This window comes from Salvelinus namaycush, chromosome 42, assembly GCF_016432855.1.
Source record: "Salvelinus namaycush isolate Seneca chromosome 42, SaNama_1.0, whole genome shotgun sequence".
Classification (NCBI taxonomy): Eukaryota; Metazoa; Chordata; class Actinopteri; order Salmoniformes; family Salmonidae; genus Salvelinus; species Salvelinus namaycush.
In genome coordinates, this window is record NC_052348.1 from 13886385 (window position 1) to 13904693 (window position 18309).

At 42.6% G+C, this 18309-nt stretch overlaps 1 protein-coding gene across 1 annotated transcript in view; it reads right to left on the reverse strand.

Annotated features, from left to right (window-relative positions):
* LOC120034788 (TBC1 domain family member 9-like) overlaps nucleotides 1-11523 on the reverse strand; it is a 30668-nt gene extending 19145 nt beyond the window's left edge. The window contains exons 1-3 of the mRNA XM_038981398.1: nucleotides 11019-11523; nucleotides 3363-3473; nucleotides 146-264 (exon numbers count right to left, since the gene is read on the reverse strand). Of these exons, the coding sequence (XP_038837326.1) occupies nucleotides 146-264; nucleotides 3363-3473; nucleotides 11019-11139 (351 nt within the window). The 5' untranslated portion in view covers nucleotides 11140-11523. The remainder of the gene's footprint in view (nucleotides 1-145; nucleotides 265-3362; nucleotides 3474-11018) is intronic.
* Nucleotides 11524-18309: the final 6786 nt, after the last annotated feature.

Below are 18309 nucleotides of genomic sequence, written 5' to 3' on the forward strand. Positions count from 1 at the left end.
CACAAAGATTTGTGAAATTCCAAACCCCACCATGCAACCCCTCTAAACACAAAACACAACCAACCTTCCAAATCCCAGAGATGTCCATACTGTTTCTTAAGAGACAAGCATCTGCTAAGTGACTCATATATACACTAAACAGTACCTGAACTTTGCCCTTGACAAAGGTAGTGATGTCATTCTCGTTCTCAAAGATGGACAGTGTCTGTAGGAGGTTCTGCTCCAGCCACTCCCAGTGCTCTGTGATCTCCTTACGGGAGCACCCTATGGAACGAGGGAGGGGAGAAGAGACGGAGGAGGAGACAGGGGTGCATCAGGGAACTTGATTACAAGAGGCTCCCAGGAGAATGTGGAGGCATGGAGTTTCACCCATTCCTCATTTTCTTTGAGACATTACAGCATGTCATCTGAGACGCTCTTCATCATTCTTACAATTGTATGCAAATTCAACATGTTTATCATACTTGGAATCCTAACCTACTCTTCTGGATACTAAGTAGTATGGAAGTACATGATTCAGGACCAGTAACAGATAGACAAGGGGAAAGACAGTACAGACAGCAGTAACAAGCTGTTCAGACGGCTAATCAAGACTACTAGAAACAACCCACCAGGCTATAAACCTAGGTGTTACTTTAGACTGACCTAAAAAAAAAATATATATATATATATATTTTTTTTAACCAGGCAAGTCAGTTAAGAACAAATTCTTATTTACAATGACGGCCTAGCAACAGTGGGTTAACTGCCTTGTTCAGGGGCAGAACAACAGATTTTTACCCTGTCAGCTCGGGGATTCAATCTAGCAACCTTTCGTTTACTGGCCCAACGCTCTAACCACTAGGCTAGAGCGTTGGGCCAGTGAAGGCCCACATCAGAAATGTGACCAAATCAGCTTTTTAATTACCTTAGAAATATTGTCAAAGTGTGACCATTCCTCTGTCAAGTCCACACTGACTAATGCATGTCTTTATTACTGACAGGCTTGATTATTGCAATGCACTCCTGTCTGGTCTCCCCCCTCAAAAAAAACATTGGCCAGCTTTAATTCACTCAGAATGCAGCAGCACGTGTGCTTCCAAAGGCCAGGAGGAGAGCACAGTCACTGCATTGGTTGCCTGTTCGTTTTAGAGCGGATTTTAAAATGGCTTTATTGATTTTTAAAGCACTACGTGGGTTTGCACCTGGATACATGTCTGATATCTTAAAAGCATATGTGCCAGGTTGTCCCTCAGATCCTCTATCACTGGCCTTTCAGCTGTTCCAAAGGTCACTCAGAACCACAACGCTTGGTGAGGCTGCCTTCAGCCACTATGGTCCTGGCCTTTAGAACAGCCTCTAGACATGCTTTTACTTAGGGTTCTTTTTAATCATATTCCCATATATAATCGCATTTATTTTAATGCATTAGTCTCATGTGTACTGTTATTTTACTATTTTAAGTTGTCTCTTACATTTTTTTATTGTCTTAGTCATTTATATAGAAAACTTTGTTTTTAGCTTTCTCACCTTTTATTTGATTTGTTAAGCACTTTAAAACGCATCCTCTAAGAAATGTGCTATATAAATAAAGTTTGATTAAATCTAGACAGCCCAGCCACTGAGATTACTTGGCCATCCCCTCTGCTCGGCCTTGATTTACTACCACACATATGGCGATAAGCTCATGGCTAGAGCGCTATTGGCTAATTAGCTTCAGATAGGTTACGATCCTACTTAAAAAGGTGAAATAATAATGCCCTGCGATACAGCACACCTTAAATTCAGGGAGAATTTTGAATAGTATTGGCAGGCAAATCCCTATTGGTGCTACTGTGGCTACTTGTTAGCAGCTACTTAGCGCTAGTGAAATCTGAGAGCCAGTCAAGGCAGAGCCTGCTAGCACAGAAACCTCAGTGCAGTGTCCACTATCGTTAGAGGCCTCATCCGTCATCCGTCTCCCCTGTAAGTAGCCCACTGCTGCTCATCTCTTAGCTACATTAGTGATGACATCTGGCAGACAGACTGCTCCACTCTCCCTCTGTGCTGGAGGATGGGCAGATAGGGAGAGGAAGGAGTGGTTGCCAGCCCTCAGGAGTCTCCTTCTCTGGGCTTCCATTTCAGAGAGGTTGAGGGTCTTCTCTCCTGTTTCTTTCCCCTACTACTTTTTCCATATGGGAGCACTTACTAAGGCAAATACACATGCGCGTAGTCACACACTATTCAAAGTCCTCCAACACAACACAGACTTTTCGATCCACCACCTCCGTCTTCCCCCCCATAAAGCCAGATTGAGCTACAGACCTTTCTATTGTATCATGGATGCTGTGTGTGTGCAGGACTTACCTAAGTCAACTTATTATTTTGTGACTAAAAAAGTCAAATTGTTGTGATGCAATGTGTTTTGATCTTATTATTTCCGTGATCATTTCATTTTGGGTAATACAATGCAAAATAACTAAGTTATTTCTATCAATGTTATAAGGACTTAGGAAAAGTTTACATTCTAATACCGACTTTGTCATCAGTCCTTTGTATTGGTCTACACTATGTCTGACAGATGAGACTGACTCACAAACAAAAAGGAGAAATCAAAACATTACCGGTAGGCATGACCTACCTGGCACCCGTGACCCCCTAACTAAAACTAAACTCAAGAGTCATAGTCAAAAGGGTTGCAGTGTGGGTGTGTCTCTCCGCTCTCGCCGTTCATTTAACAACAGAGCCATTGTTCATTACGTCTGGGGAGTATAGTTCTGAAGCCTCTCCTTACTTACACAATGATCCCTCTTTAAAAATAAATCCTTCCTTTCCCGCCCGCTTGTCATGTTGGGTCCGTGTGATTGCATCATGGCTCCTCCGCAGTAATAAATGATTTGTGTGACATAACTGCTCAAGGAAAGAGGCAGGTGAAGATTGGGGTTTCTGTGATGTCACAAACCATTGTAACTAGCCAAAAGAGGTGTGATGAGATAGCCCATTTGGTTGAGATCATGTCAGTATCTTACATTTACAGCCCTGAGTTAACCTTTTAGCTTTTCCATATAGGACATTAGGGTGGTTAACCCTTTAACATGCAAAGAGAGAGTGTTAACGGATGAAGTCAGCAGATGTAATGTAAGATTTACCATGCTAGCTAATTAACAAAAATAAATAAAATCAGGACAGCCCCTCATATTTTGAGCGAATCACCATCAATTCCCATTCCTGGAATCCGTTTCCCCCCAGTCTAGCCCTTTAAGAGCAGTGGGCCATGACGTGATGCTTGGCATTAGCAGGAAGTGAGAACATGGTGCAGGAAGAGAGGACCTTGTGTGCAAGGGGGAGCGGGGAGAGAAAGAAAGAGCGAGAGAGAACTATACACAGACACACACAGTACACACCATGCGCAATGATCCAGTAGATTAGGGAGTCAGGTGTCTGGTAAAGGATTCTGTAGGGGGCCACTCGAGCACTGGAGTCCAGCACCACGTCCAGTGTTCCCACCAACAGTCCTGCGGTGGGAGGAGCAGGGAATACCGTGGGTTAGGGAGGGAGACACTGTGGGAATATCATGATCGTGTATACAACATTGTTTAGAAATTGAATAGATAATGCATTGATTGTCTTGAGGATGGAAAATAAAAACTGTAAGTGATCCAAGAACTTAAAAGCAAATACAAACAAGTCATGAATCCTCCCCCCTAAAAAATGACTTCAAAGCAAAACCCAACAAAAGAGTTTCTGTTTTAGCCCATTTCGGACACGTAACAAAGCACCCCCCTCCACCATGTGAGACAGCAGACCGTTCTGGTACATTAACCCTTGTTAGACCACTTATGCGCTCCTCGAAAGGCCCTTGATGGAGCCCTCCGGCTATGAGATCACCACTTATGAAATAGAGGGAGGAGGAAGGGGTATTTAGGGCTGACGGGCAGCTGTGGCTTTCCTGTCTTGACTGCTTCATGCCCAATTTATATTATAGGACCAAACCGAGCCACACAAACCAGGGCTGTGCCCGTATCTACAAAGCATCTCAGAGTAGGAGTGCTGAACTCAGATCGGTTTAGCCTTTTAGATCGTAATTAGATAAGTTTATATGGACAGGTGGGGACCTGATCTTAGATCAGCACTCCTACTCTGAGACATTTAGTGGATGGGGTCTGGGCTGGCCTGGTTACACATCCACCCTAGTTGCTGGAACTGTGCTGGAAAAGAAAGTTCAAACATTTCCCAGCCAGCACAGTTCGGTTCAGGTTGGCACTAATGTGTGAATCTGGTATCAATGTTCTTGTATGGAGAAGTGGGGTGGATGGGCAGATGGCACAGAGCTCAGATTTCCCATGTGACAGATCGATGCGGAGAGAAGGTGAGAGTAAAGTCACCTGGAATAAAAAGGACGAATCCCCTATAATCTAATGGAGAAGGGATGAATCCCCTATAATCTAGTGAACGAGGGAAGTGGAGAGATAGATAGACAGATTATGGACTTATGACAGCTGAAAGAAGCCAATAACTCCTGTCTCTAAGAGTTGTTTTATCACTCTAATGCTTCTTATCTCTGATACAGTAATAATACATGACTAGTGTCTAGCTACTGTCTATTGTAAACCACAAGATCAGAAAATCAGAAGAAACTGGTACCACAATTCCAAAAAAAGTCTCGTTTTTTTTATGCCTTGGGGTCTACACTAACATGTTGTCATCAAAGTTTGAGTGGAAATGACACTCCAACAAACTCAACCTTTGATAGAAAGAAGCTTTTTGACTGCCATATTCCAGTCGCCCCGAAACTTTATTCCCTGTTGGGAATTTTACCATTGCCACGACAGCTTTTTGCAAGTGGCGCATCACACGCATACAATTCTATGAGTCACACAGACCGAGATAGACGAAAAGAGCAATATGGGGAGAGAGGGGGACAGAGACAGACAGGGAGAGAGACAGACATGCAGAAAGGGAGCAAGAGAAACCAAAACAGCCAGTCTGGATGATATTCTTCCCTCTATACATAATGTCTGCTGGAGGACTTCTGGGACACCACTAGCTGCTCTAATGAAGACACCTGAATACAATTACATCTCTGGGGCTCCATTGCTCCCTCCCTCTATTCTCCTCTCTCCTGTTCTCTCTTTTAATCCTATGCAGGGCGCAATAAAAGGTTAGGACGAATTCAATGAAAAGTGCTTAAATAATGATTAAAGGCAAATAGATAATTAACATATTAATTGAATATGATCAAAAACGGCTGTAAATATCACAGAGTGGGCCTTTAAGAGGCAGTAAGGGCAATTCAGGTTTCACACTGGATGGTCGTAAACAATATGGCCGTCGGTTCTGACAAGTGTTAAGGGCTTGAGATTTCCCATCTGAACTAGGCCTATACCTGTAGTTGCACTCACCGTGAACAAAACCCAACAGACAAACTTTCAACTGTATCTTCATATTAGTCACCATTGATAAGGTTACTGTACAGTTATAATATTTATTTGTTTCAAGTGTTAACTACAATGGCAAAGCAGAACAAAAACAGAGCTACAGTATGAAATCACAGGGAAACAGAAAATAAACTAGATGGGAGAGAACAGAACAGCTTGGCCGATATGCAAAAGGTTTGTATGTTAGCCTCCATTTCAAAGGGTTAGCACAGACACCGAAGCTGTTGTTGTTACTTGGGGCTGGCTAATGACAGGATCTGGGCCTTTCTGACAAACATGTTGTGGGCATAAAATGATATTTTCAGTTTCAAACGCTTGTTTCTGTTGAACAGTGTTAAGTCCAGTTCTTCCCCAAGGTTGCACATTTTTGGTCTAGCCCAGCACTAACACCACATTCAACTAAGAACATGAGTTGACTAGTTGAATTGAATGTGCTTGTGCTGGGCTGGAACAAAATGTGCAACCATGGGGGTTACCTCAAGACATGGATTTGCAGAACACTGAAACAATACCTGTGAAGCACCTCTCAGTTGGGTAGGCAGGGCATGACCTGAACCCAGCGGTGTTGCAGGGATGTGTGTTAGGGGTTAACACAGGAAATACAGGTGTCAAGCACAACAAAAGAGACCACTGACGAGTGAGACCCACTGAAGGATGACACCCACAACATCCTGTGACTTCTACGACTGCATGCAACCTACAGCTCACACCGCGCACTCCAAATAATCTACACAGTTAAGATAAACAGCAATGGAGAGGATTAGTATGCATGGTATTTTATGAAGAATGAATTAGTGCACCCTACATCATCGTGAAAATATTATTTGTTTTGATCAGAGGGCTACTTTCCCCTCAGAACACATGATCCTACACCATGCTATAACAAGAGTTAACATGAGCTACTGTACTGTGGTGTTTTGTATATGGTGAAGAGAAGGCGGACCCCAGACCTATAGCCTAGTGTTGACCCTTTAATCCATAACATGAACTTTGGGAAACCACACAATTGTCTGTGACTATATGTTCCTATACATTTGATTGTACTTTCAACACCCCCCACGTAACTAACACACACACACACCACACACACACACACACACACACACGACCAAAGAAAAACAAGATGTACAGAAACTAAGCTCCAATGATGAGAAATGCTTCCTTTGTTGTGGGTGGGGATGGAAAGAACGAGCCCGAGTCTACATACAGTAGACTGGAGAACAGACCAGCATCATGTGATGTTTTGGACTTTTTATAGATTGGAGAAGCCAGGAAACAAGGTCAGAAGCTGGGCTGCCTATTGTTACTTAGCAAAGCTCCATTCTCTGTTCAGCTGAGACGGCTAGTTCCTAATTTCCACTCAAGAGTGGGGAAAAAAACATATTTGAGCAAAAGCAATCGGTTTTCCTCTCCTTTTCATCAAACTCCATCCTGATTTCTGTTGGGTCTATTTCAGTGTTTCATCTGGAAAAATGTACACCAGTGGAGGGGAAGTTCCGATGGGGAATGAAGGAAGGGTCCCTCCCCACCCTTGCTTTGGGGGTCTGGGTTCCCTGCCAGATCATTTTTATGGAGAAGGACTGAGAAGCTCAGTACTGGTGACTTATTAAAAAAATGACTTTCTACTCCAAAAATGGACAAAAATACAATTATGCTGACACCATCTAAAATATAATTTCCACCTCCAGAAATGAGCGCACTAACACATTTGTAAAAATATTTTGAAAAAAATATTTTAACATATTGGACAATGCATATAGTCTATGCATGGTCCATATTATCAGGTATGCCATTAGCAATAAGCATTATCACCTGTAGCCCAACTGATGCAGAGAAGTGCTAATAAATAGGCTGAAGCATGGGACTACCTGTCTGCAGTTACCCTTTTGGGCTAATCATTAGCCAATTATTTTAACTAGTTATTATGCATAAACACAGTGAATATAATGTAGAGCTAGCTACCTGTTAGGGTAACACACCCCCTGCCTGTACTTGAAGTAGGGTGGTGTTTTACCTCAAAGTTATCCTACAATTGACCAGTGTTACATTTATCACAAATATCCCCAATGCACTAAAAACTGCCTGGTGCAGTTCGTGCATATTTAAGAGTTGAGAAATATGCATGCATCGACTGCTTGTCAGAATGGATGTTTCCCTCCTTATGGCACTTGAATGTGCCACGAGAATAATATTTATCTTGCATAGAACACACAAAAACAAGCTGACTATAAAAGATTAACTATTCTACTATGGGGTTACCCGATTTTTATATTCATTACTTGTTTGTTTGCAGAGGAAAAGTAAATGTGGACTGTTCTAGCGTCGGCAGAAATATTTTGTCATGTTCAATATTTTTTGGGACGTGGCGGTAATGATTTTGCTGTGGAGCAGCACCACCAGCAGCGGAAACACTGGTCTATATTCTCCCAAGTACTGACACAGCACCTAATCACCCCACTGGCTGAGAATCAATGTTGTTTCAAATAACAAGAACCTGATACGAAGTCACACCATACATGTTATTTTAAGTCATGTTTCTTTAACTGAACCCCCTGTAACACAACTGTAGTGTTATTCCTTTTCTTCTTTCCCAAGCCTCAATGTGTACCTCCAGGTCAGAGGTCACCAGATAAGACAGATAGGTGATGTAAAGCAGCAGATGATTGTGTGGGTAATGGTCGATGGTTAAAGAGGTCGATGGTTAGAAGTCTAGTCCAAGTGTCTATTGAGGGCGATGTCATCATGTGTACGTGATGTTAGTCACCCAACACATGTAGGCCTAGTAGAGTTTCAGGTCATAACGACTCCAAAATGTCACACTATTGTGAAATGTTAGGTAATATAGGTTAGCTTATTGTCCCTTGGATAGTGTCATTTTTGCATTGAAAGTATCATATGGTGAATAAGCTACAATCCAACATTTGGGGTGGAAGGTAGCCTAGTGGTTAGAGCATTGGACCAGTACCCGAAAGGTCGCTAGTTCTAACTCCCGAACCGACAAGGTGAAAAATCTGCCCACGTGCCCTTGAGCAAAGCACTTAACCCAAATTTCTCCAGCGTCGCCGAAGATAATGGCAGACCCTGGCAGAGTCACCACTCTCCGAGGGTGTCTCAAGGAGAGTGGGGATATGCAAAAACAAACATTTCCAATTCACATGCGTATTAATACACAATTGTACAAGTGGGAAATAGAACAAATATAAGCACCTACCAAATTATTATCGTCAACATTTCACAATTGAAGCTTGACATTTTTCAAATCTTATGACTTAAGATTGATTATGGGGAACTAGTCTTCTATAATGAAACTGTACCATTTTTTCTGTATAAATCAATTAAATCAAAAAAATGATAATGTTGACTTTTCCTCATATCAAGTAGCCTCATAAATATGGCTATAAGTCAAAAAGCGTTGGCCCTGGTGCCCTTCCATATGCCCCAGCACGACCAGGTGCTCGCTTGGCTTTCTCTGCCCGCTGAAAGGGGGTGTTTACTGGGCAGTGCCAGTCATTGTGCCCGGGCTCTCTCCTCTCCTCAGCAGGCCAACTGGCACACCACACGGTCCGCTCAGTATTCACATAACAATGACATCATCACATATCGCCACCGCACTCTTTGTGTCGCTATTGTCGCTGCCCCGAGACAATAGGGAGAGGCAGAGTGTTGGTTCGGGGGCTAACTTTCAGTCGCTGGCATGCAGGAAAAATAATGGCTCCGTCCTTCAGTAAAATGTCGGCGAAATGTCTTGTTGCTGACCAATGAAATGAGATAATTGCAGGCCATTTTGGATCCCCTTGTCATATTCATTACTGTCTGGCTGACACTGAAGAGGGAGTGACTGACTGGCACTGAGGACAGCAGCACACAGTTCAACTCTCTTTGACCCACCATGACTGCGACAGCCAGTCTAGTCAAAGCAGGGCTACATAGATACTGTATAGAGAGGGCTATAGATATATCCATACAGAGTCATCTCTATGGCTCGGAGTCAAAGACTTGGACTGAATCTACTGTACCTTTAATGAACCTGACTGACTTTTCAACTGATCATGTTCTATCCCTTTTCTTTTTTAAACAAGGTAGCATCATTCGTAACCCATTTTCATCTTTTTGGATTCTCAGAGTTGCGATGAATTAAACAGACAGACTGAATCCAGATCAGCCTATGCCCTACATAATGCACTACCTTTGACCAGATCCCCATGAGCCCTGGTCAAAAGTAGTGCACTACATAGGAAATAGTGCACCATTTTAGATGCAGACACAGTCACCACCACCTATGGTCCTTAAAATTATTGCTCCTCCCTGATGTAGCAGTCCTCCTAGTGACTGTGGACTAATTTGGATGGAGTGAGTGAAGTAGAAGAGGAATAGAGGAGAGGAGTAGAGAAAGGAGAGGGAGAGATGATTCAGCATGTACTACTCCTGCCGGGAAGAAAGAGTGTGCCTTTGCTCTGCATGTCTCCTTGTGTATGGGTTGTCTCAGTGGCATTCAAAATTCAGTACAGGGAATGACACATCACCAGCCATTTTAACATTCCCTGGGTGTGCTGGGCTCTAATCAATCACAGGTTTATTTACATTTATTGGAGCCTTTTAACAGTCCCAAGTGCTGGAATATGTCTTCCCTGTCAGGGGAGATGTGTCCAGCCTTATGTTAGCTAGCTAGTAGCCTAATGAGATTACAATTGGAGTGAACTAAGCACAGTCAATGATTATCTATTTAACAAATCTATGCATTTCTTTCCTTGTTTTGTTAATGGTTTAAAGGGTATATAGAAGGCTTACTCTTTGCAACAATATTAGTTACAATTTTCCAGGATCACCTAAAGTACAAGGCCTACATAAATAGCCAAGATCTTTGGATGCTGATCAATAGGGTACATTAGCTGCTGAATGCCCACTAGCTCCATAAGGGTACAACTCCATGTAGTTCTATGGGGGGTGGTCCATAAGCATACAACAATGGCCCTGTGACTATTCTGAGCCTAAAACCTCATTCAGATAAAATCACACCTGCATTTGTCTAGTTATAGTAGCTCCCGAGTGGCACAGCAGCCTAAGGCACTGCATCTTAATGCTAGCGGCGTCACTACAGACCCTGGTTCGCTCCCGGGCTGTATCACAACCGGCTGTGTATCGGGAGTCCCATAGGGCGGCGCGCAATTGGCCCAGCGTCATCCGGGTTAGGGGAGGGTTTGGCCATAATTGTAAAATAAGAATTTGTTATTAACTGACATGCCTAGTTAAATAAATAAAATATAGTAGTAGGGGCTATTAGGGTCACGTGTCTATTCATTCATACAGGTCTACATCCCCTCATGCCATTGTCACCCCTTTGATACCCGAGTGACCTGACCTCTATCCCTCACTACGCATGCAATCTTCTCTCCATCACTAAATATCTGTGAGGCATGAATAATCTCCCAAACCAAGCGAGAGACCCGGCCAGGGGACAATCATTTGGTTTGGCATTGCTTGCATCACAGCTGTAATAGCGTTAAATAATCCTAGCCAAGTATATCTGAACTCGACGACAGAACATTCGTGGAGTTGAGCTATGCTTGGCTACAATAATCCATGATTTAGAGACGGAGAGAGAGACAGTTATATGTATCTCACCCGCTAGTCCTCCTCTGCCGTCCCCGTGGCCCTTGCGTTTCTGGAGGATGAAATAGGGATTTGCTCGCTCGGTTATCCACAACGCACCCGCTTGCAACACCTCTTCAGGGTGCACCCACATCTTCGTCTTGTTGATTCTAAAAGCACATCAAATCCAGCTGATTCAGGCGGTGCCTGTCAAATGAACTGGAATGCTGGTTCGGTCTCTCCAGTGGCTGAGGTTCGATGCAGGTCCACCGAATAACACGTACAATTGGACAAGGACAACTTGGTTACAGGGTAGGTATAGAACTATGACAGCATGAAGGCCCTATTTATTCGCTAAAAACACGCAAAAATAAAATACACTCTCCAAACTTCCATTCACGGCTGCGTGAGAGGTGATTGGATTCCAGCCGTGCACGCCAAATATGCAAAAAAAAGGTGTGCAATACATTCAGTGGAACTCAATTACTAGGTGGCACAATAAAGCGGTTTTCGCATTAAAACAACCGAATCTGACAGATTTCTGTAGGGGTGGATCTGAGAGCGACACCGGTTCGGTCTTTGTTGTTTATCATCTGTGTTGTAACCGCTGTCAGGTGGATATCGATGCCGCCGACGAGTCCTCGTTCATCGGTCGTCAGATATTTCAGAATGAGCGATGGTTGGACGCAAAATAATGTGCCCACAAGCACGTTATGTCCATTAGGCTATTTACAACCTACTATCCAACATATATGTATGCTGCCTGCCTCCACATCGAACGACAATGTCATTTAATGCAACCCACTCTCTAGCGCCGCTACGGCACAGCTCGGTATCAACAACACGCGTCATAGAGTGGCCACATCACTACGTCAACTTTGTGGGAGGTGGTTGCATAATTATAGCCTAGGCCCTACGTGGTAATAAAGTATGAATTCAAATGACTAAAGTTGTTCATCGATATGACTTGGCTACTGTTTACAAATATCAGGTGCAGAAGCTGTCTTCAGGCGCAAAGCTGTCACTGCTGGCTCTTGCTGTTTTGCATTTGTTGTTTTTGCCACCTGGTACCAATTAGTGGATAAATTGTAATGGTTTCCTTCATCTGTACTTTATTCTTTAATGCAAATATAATCAAAGCAATATTATAAGCAAATACAATTGCCATAACTTACACCTATGTCCAGTGGGTTTTACAATGACATGCCACACACATTTGGGATTTCTTAAAAACTTGAGAAGGGGGTGTTTAAGAATGAAAACGTTGAATTTGTAAATTCCCAGTTAGTCAGAGGGCTGAAAAGGTACACGAAAATCCTATCCAGTTTCAAACATCAGTTCCTTCAACACCACACACCCACAAACCTGTCAGACATGAGTCAACAAATGTTTGTGTGTCAACATGTTGGGTAAATATGTGGGATTTGATGGAGATAGAAATGGTTTATATTCCACAACGTCTCTCTGTCTACAGTATGTGGTCCATGGTCTGCTAAAGGCCTGTACTTAACTGTGTTTAAAAAAAAATATATATATGTGTGTGGGTTTAGCTTTGCTAAACTGACTGCACTTTAAGGTTTCACAGCTTCCATCGACGCGTGGGAGACCTTGTCTGAGGTTGCTCGACTTTCCCTCGACAGACCACATTAAGTAAAAGGGTTTCGGCGCTGCAGAGACGAGACCGATGTCGCTACGTTTTGTTTTTGTCGGTTTAGACTGAGGCCGAAGGTAGGGACAAGCAGATGTGCATAGTGCACTATTTTTTTACCCTCCACCTATTCACCAGTAACCACAGTGGGGCTATGTTAGGGGCTCTGTTCAGTCAGTGTTTGTGTACATAGTCTGGAGGAGCAGTTTCAACCACAGATGTGGGGGATGGAAACTTGACATTTAGGACTAACAAACAAACCCACTGACATAATGTCGACTCAAAGGGACCCCCTAAATACGTGGAATTGAGTTCACAAGATCTCATTTCCAACTGAAGTTTACTCTGTTCTCTTTTCTTTCCTAAAGATACCGTTTACACTCTTCCACTAGATCGAAAAGTCCCTCTTAGTTTCATCCTGTTTCATCTACAAAACTTTTTGTGTTTCTAGCCTCAACTTTTCTTCTGTCACTCAAAAGCACCTTAAATCTAGGGCAGGATTCAAGTGAGGCTTACCTTTATGCCATTTAGTGGGCAGAGGGGCAAATTAATTCATAATTGGATTAGGTTTATGTGTAGAGTTCATTAAATGTTATGCTACACAAAAATAAATAACACATTTTTCTAAACTAATCCAACCAGTTAGTTAGATGTTTTAATCCCATTACTGAAATAGTTGTCAGTTTAAATGGCTTAGACTTCCATCTCCTACTGAGACAAGCTCTCCTGACAGAGATGGGGATTTCTTCAATGCTTTTTTACTGTCAGGCAGACATCAGGGATTGAGGCTTTCAAGCTTCGCTCTCAGTCCCAGTCGAGTTAAACCCTTCATGGTTGAGTTGATCGTGGAGAGCTGCTTTCCGCTTGGCAGTAGGGCCTTCCTCCCTGCCTTCTCTTACCATCACAGAACCAAAACAGAACTATCTGTTCCATAGCTTTGCATCTGACACATCCTCACATCCCCATTTTAGAAGCAGTCCTTCCCTTAAAAAAAACGGAAGCAGAACTGAAACAAGGGTTCCCATTCTAAGGAAATGTTGCTTTTCCTGCCCTTGTTCTGTTGTGAGCTGCCAAAACCCCGAAATCAAGACAGCGGTGCTACGGTAAACACTCCTTGAAGGAGAAAACACCTAAAGTAAGGATTTCCCCAGTATATAACTGAATAAGGAAAGGGGGATACCTAGTCAGCTGCACAACTGAATGCATTCAACCGAAATGTGTCTTCCGCATTTTACCCAACCCCTCTGAATCAGAGAGGTGCAAGGCGCTGCCTTATTCAATGTCATCGGTGCAGTTGTTGTTTAACTGCCTTGCTCAAGGGCAGAAGACCAGATTTTTCCATCTTGCCGACTCGGGATTCAAACCAGAGACCATTCAGTTACTGGCCCCACACTCTTAACTGCTAGGCTACCTGGGCACCACAGAATAGCATAGTTAGTGTATGTCATATTTAGGCTATTTCTAGGGTGTAGGCAGTGGTGTAAAGTACTTAAGTACAAATTCTTTAAAGTACTACTTAAGTAGATTTTTGGGGTATCTGTACTTTACTATTTATCTTTTTGACAACTTTCACTTTTACTTCACTACATTCCTAAAGAAAATAATGTACTTTTTTCCCCATTAATTTTCCCTGACACCCAAAAGTACTCATTACATTTTGAATGCTTAGCAGAACAGGATAATTGTCCAATTCACTCACTTATCAAAAGAATGCGTGGTCATCCGCCTCTGGCTATCCGTACATTTTCAAAACAAGAAAATGGTGCCACCTGTTTTGCGTAATATAATGAATTTAAAATGATTTATACTTATACTTTGACTTTTGATGTTTAAGTATATTTTAGGAATTACATTTACTTTTGATACTTAAGTATATTCAGAACCAAATACTTTTAGACTTTTACTCAAGTAGTATTTTACTGGGTGACTTTCACTTTTAGTTGAGGAACATTCTATTAAGGTATCTATACTTTTACTTAAGTCTGACAACTGCTACTTTTTCCACCACTGGGTGTAGGGAACCTAAATCAAAAATGGCAGTTTATTATTGGTTATTGACAGATTCGTTCCACATTCAAGGAATGAAGGGGGCTTTTGAGAAATGGAGAAGACCACATGCAGATCAAACGGGTCGATAGTGAAGCCTTGAAGAAAGAGAACAGTCTGCCTGTTTGAAGATTGTGTTATTGCTGTTGTCTGTATTATTACCTCTAACCAGTGGTGGAAAAGGTATCCAATTGTCATAATTCTGTAAAAGTAAAGATACCGTAATAGAAAATTCCAAACTAAAATTCCTGACCTTCTAGGCAAAGTTGCAAAGAAAAAGCCCCATCTCAGACTGGCCAATAAAAATAAAAGATTAAGATGGGCAAAAGAACACAGACACTGGACAGAGGAACTCTGCCTAGAAGGCCAGCAACCCGGAGTCACCTCAACACCTCACTGTTGACGTTGAGACTGGTGTTTTGCGGGTACTATTTAATGAAGCTGCCAGTTGAGGACTTGTGAGGCATCTGTTTCTCAGACTAGACACTCTAATGTACTTGTTCTCTTGCTCAGTTGTGCACCGGAGCCTCCCACTCCTCTTTCTATTCTGGTTAGAACCAGTTTGCGCTGTTCTGTGAAGGGAGTAGTACACAGCGTTGTACGAGATCTTCAGTTTCTTGGCAATTTCTCGCATGGAATAGCCTTCATTTCTCAGAACAAGAATAGACTGACGAGTTTCAGAAGAAAGTTATTTGTTTCTGGCCATTTTGAGCTACAATAGTAATTTACAACATTAACAATGTCTCCACTGTATTTCTGATCAATTTGATGTTATTTTAATGGACAAAAAATGTGCTTTTCTTTCAAAAACAAGGACATTTCTAAGTGACCCCAAACTTTTGAACAGTAGTGTAAGTATTCACACCCCTGAGTTAATACATGTTAGAATACCCTTTGACAGTGATTACAGCTGTGCATATTTCTTGGTAAGTCAGAGCTTTGCACCCCTGGATTGTACAATATTTAAAAAAAAAAATCAAATTTCTTCAAGCTCTGTCAAGCAGATTTAAGTCAAAACTCAGGAACATTCAATATTGTCTTGGTAAGCAACTCTAGCGTATATTTGGCCTTGTGTTTTAGGTTATTGTCCTGCTGAAAGGTGTAACAATGTGCGCTGAGAGTCGGGAAGCAAGTTCAGGGAGTGAGTGTTAAGAAAATAAAGGGAACATAATACAAAACAAGAAACATTAACAGCACACAGACATGAAACAGAAACATTGATGCCTGGGGAAGGAACCAAAGAGAGTGACATTCAGGGAAGTGATGGAGTCCAGATGAGTCTGACGACACGCAGGTACGCGTAACGATGGTGACAGGTGTGCGCCATAACGAGCAGCCTGGTGACCTAGAGGCCGGAGAAGAAGCACACGTGGTAGTACCCCCTTCCAGCCGCAAGACGCCGACCAAAGGGACGATCCCCGGGATCAGGAGCGGACCGATCACCTCTGCTGAGGCGCGGGAACCTGGCGTTCCAGCTGAGGCTTTAGAGCCTGACGAGCCGGTGGAAGCAGGGGAGCCTGGCGATCCAGCTGAGGCATGAGAGCCTGACGAGCCGGTGGAAGCAGGGGAGCCTGGTGATCCAGCTGAGGCTTGAGAGCCTGACGAACCCGCGAAGGCCGGGGAGCCTGGCGATCTGTCTGAGGCATGCAAGCCTGTAGCAGCTCCCGGACACAAAGTCATTCCCGCTTCCCTTAGGTGAGGCGTCATTCTGTAACAATGTGCACTGAGAGTCGGGAAGCAAGTTCAGGGAGTGAGTGTTTTAGTAAAATAAACGGCACATAACACAAAACAAGAAAAATAAACAATGACGCCTGGGGAAGGAACCAAAGGGAGTGATATATATAGGGAAGTGATGGAGTCCAGATGAGTCTGACAATGCGCAGGTACGCGTAACGACGGTGGCAGGTGTGCGACATAACGAGCAGCCTGGTGACCTAGAGGCCGGAGAGGAAACACATGTGACAAAAGGTGAATTTGTCTCCCAGTGTCTTTTGGAAAGCAGACTGAACCAGGCTTTCCTCTAGGATTTAGTCTGTGCTTAGCTTTATTTATAAAGTTTTTACCCCTTTTTCATGATACCCAATTGGTAGTTACAGTCTTGTCCCATCGCTGCAACTCCCGTACGGACTCGGGAGAGGCTAATGTGGAGAGCCATGCATCCACCGAAACATGACCCTGCCAAGCCGCACTACTTCTTGACACACTGCTCGCTTAACCCGGAAGCCAGCAGGAGCAATGTGCCGGAGGAAACACTGTACAACTGGCGACCGTGTCAGCGTGCATGCGCTGTTTGAAATTCACTGTTCGACTAAGGGACCTTACAGATAATTGTGTGTGGGGTACGAGGTAGGCATTCAAAAATCATTGTAGCCCTTTCCTGCAGTCAATGACCAAAGCACCCTATTTGGCCTCATGGGTGGAATGTTATTAATATTATTCATAGTTTTATTAATAAATATATATTTTTAAAACAGACAAATTACAATGTTTCTGTCAAACAGTTGTGTTATATTTCAGTCTTTTGTGATGTATATAAAGTGTAATATTGGGATGCAAAATCAAAATGTAATACATCAACTCTATATCAGACATGGTATAGGTGACTTTTTTTTAAGCCCATAACCATGTGTGTGAGGTATATACTTTGTTTCAATGTAGATTTGTTTAAGACTACCAATAATCACTGTGACCCTGATTTAGCCCACTACAGTATTAAACACTATTATTGCACATAGTGAGTCCATGCAACCTACTGTATTCTGTGACTTAAGCACATTCTTACTCCTGAACTTATTTAGGCTTGCCATAACAAAGGGGTTGAATACTTATTGACTCAAGACATTTCAGATTTTCATATTTAATTGATTTGTAGAAAAAGTAAATATATAATTCCACTTTGACATTATGGGGTTATTATGTGTAGGTGCTGTAACCACCACAAAGTATCATGAGATGGCTCAAACAGAAACGGTGCTGTTGTTGATGTGTTCTGTGTCATTCTGTGTTCTGAGTCATTTCCTTAAACTTCCCCCATGTCTCCGATACCAACATAATGAATGTCAGCTAGCTGTCAGCTACTGCAAGAGATATATATTTCACAATTTGTTTACTATTAACAAGGCACCTGACCACTGACTGAGGGACAAATTCATACAGTCTTGTGCAAATAATGCACTGTGAGTTTGATTGAATTGACTCCAAAAGTATTACGTCAATAGTTTTACGCCTTGGCAAATGCAGATCAAATGGAATCGATTTTGTAATTTCATATGTGGTGGCAATGGCATAAAATACTTTTGGTTTCCTACTTCAAAATGGTAAGGAAAGTGATTAGATGGAGACATGGCCTAGTTATTTCCAGTGAAATCTCCCTTCCCCAGGCTGTGCTGTGGAAATGCAACAACCTGTCACCTTATTACTGTACAAAAATCCTCTCTAGAGGAAATATACCATCTCATCTGACCACATGTAGGTTTACTGTATCTATCTCCATCTGTCTATATGAACACAGTGTTGTGTGTGTAGGATACTGTACTAAACAACAGTCTGTCATTCTCAGATCCTCCTGGTATCCAGCCTCGTCCAGAAACGTGTCCACGAAATATGTGGTCAATCAGAGTTTTCACAGAA